Source organism: Microtus ochrogaster, unplaced genomic scaffold (genome assembly GCF_000317375.1).
Source record: "Microtus ochrogaster isolate Prairie Vole_2 unplaced genomic scaffold, MicOch1.0 UNK43, whole genome shotgun sequence".
NCBI lineage: Eukaryota > Metazoa > Chordata > Mammalia > Rodentia > Cricetidae > Microtus > Microtus ochrogaster.
In genome coordinates this window covers 2,964,894-2,966,262 of record NW_004949141.1, presented here as the reverse complement: position 1 = coordinate 2,966,262, position 1,369 = coordinate 2,964,894, and the positions used below count along the sequence as shown (strand labels likewise).

At 47.6% G+C, this 1,369-nt stretch overlaps 1 protein-coding gene across 2 annotated transcripts in view; it reads right to left on the bottom strand.

Moving 5' to 3' along the window:
* Senp2 (SUMO specific peptidase 2) overlaps positions 1-1,369 on the bottom strand; it is a 45,905-nt gene that overhangs the window by 21,057 nt on the left and 23,479 nt on the right. For both annotated transcript variants that reach the window (XM_013354410.2, XM_005368980.3), the window contains exon 10: positions 178-238. In XM_013354410.2, the coding sequence (XP_013209864.1) occupies positions 178-238 (61 nt within the window). The remainder of the gene's footprint in view (positions 1-177; positions 239-1,369) is intronic.

Below are 1,369 nucleotides of genomic sequence, written 5' to 3'. Positions count from 1 at the left end.
GGTGGTGGTGGCGTACTCCTTTAATCCCAGTTCTTGGGAGGCAGGTGAATTTCTGTGAGTTGAAGGCCAGCCTGGTCTACAGAGTGAGTTCTAGGACAGCCAGGGCTGCACAGAGAAACACTGTCTCAAAAAAACAAAAACCAACTGACAAACACTTTACCAAGGGCTTCTACTTACACCTTCTTTTTCAAATCGGAGTCCCGCCACCTTCTCTGTGTCAGCTCTCCCTTTTGAGTACCTGAGAAGGAAACCATTGAGAACTTACAGACTTCTGCTGTTGAACACGGCACATGTAGTTCCAGAATAAGATTTATTAGTAGTGCACTTCTGTAATACGAGAACCCAGGGGACTGAGAGCAGGAAGATCAGTTGGTCAAGGCTACATAATGAATTTGTGGCTAGCCTGGGCTAAATAAGATCCTGTTTTAATTTTTTTTTCCTTTAAATTTTGAAATTAGGATTCACTGATCTCTAAACAAAAGTGGTCTTGAGAACACTGGCCTGCTGTAAATAAACTGGGCCATGCTAATGTTTTCCTCCCCGTGAGGACGGGCCTCTCTGAAACTGAGCTACAGAAGCCTCCCTCAGGTTGTCTCTCTCTACTGGGCACTGTAGCAGGCAGCGGAAGGAAATAACATGAAGGACTGGTCCCAGAGAAGTGCAGTTCTGCTGGGACTAGACCTCTCTATGGAGCCTACAATTTTGGAACAGTCTGAAGAAAACTACAGGGAAACAGAGACACTGGTGAGAGAGACGCTGTAGAAAGCCAAAAGCAGAGCCGAATGGGAGATTCTGACAGGTGCTGAGAAGACCAGATGCCAACAGAAATACAGACACTAGACATACTCATGAGGTCCACACAGGGTCCGTGGTATTAGAAGGTGAAGAATGGCTCTATTTTCGCTGCAATCTGGAACCTTATCTGAGGGTGATTTTACAGAGGATGAAGTGTAGGAAGAGGTGGTACATGCCTGTAACTTCAACACTCAGTGGGCAAAGGCAGGAGGATCAGAGCTTGAGGTCAGCTTACTTACAGAGTAAGACCCTGTTATCCAAAGACTGCGGAGGTGGATGAGTCAGGAAAATAGTGAATTTGAGTCTGGGACCCATGTAAAGGCTGGGTGCACTAGCACATGCTATAGCCCAGCTCTAGGGAGGAAGAGACAGGAAGCTGAGGCTTGCCGGCCAGCCAGGCAACAAGCTCCAGGTTCAATTAGAGACGTTGTCTAAAAAAAGTAGAAAATGACTGAGGAAAAAATCTAATGCCTCCACCTCTGACCTCCACACGCACACACACACACCCCTCCACCTCTGACCTCCACACGCGCACACACACCCCTCCACCTCTGACCTCCACACACACACACAC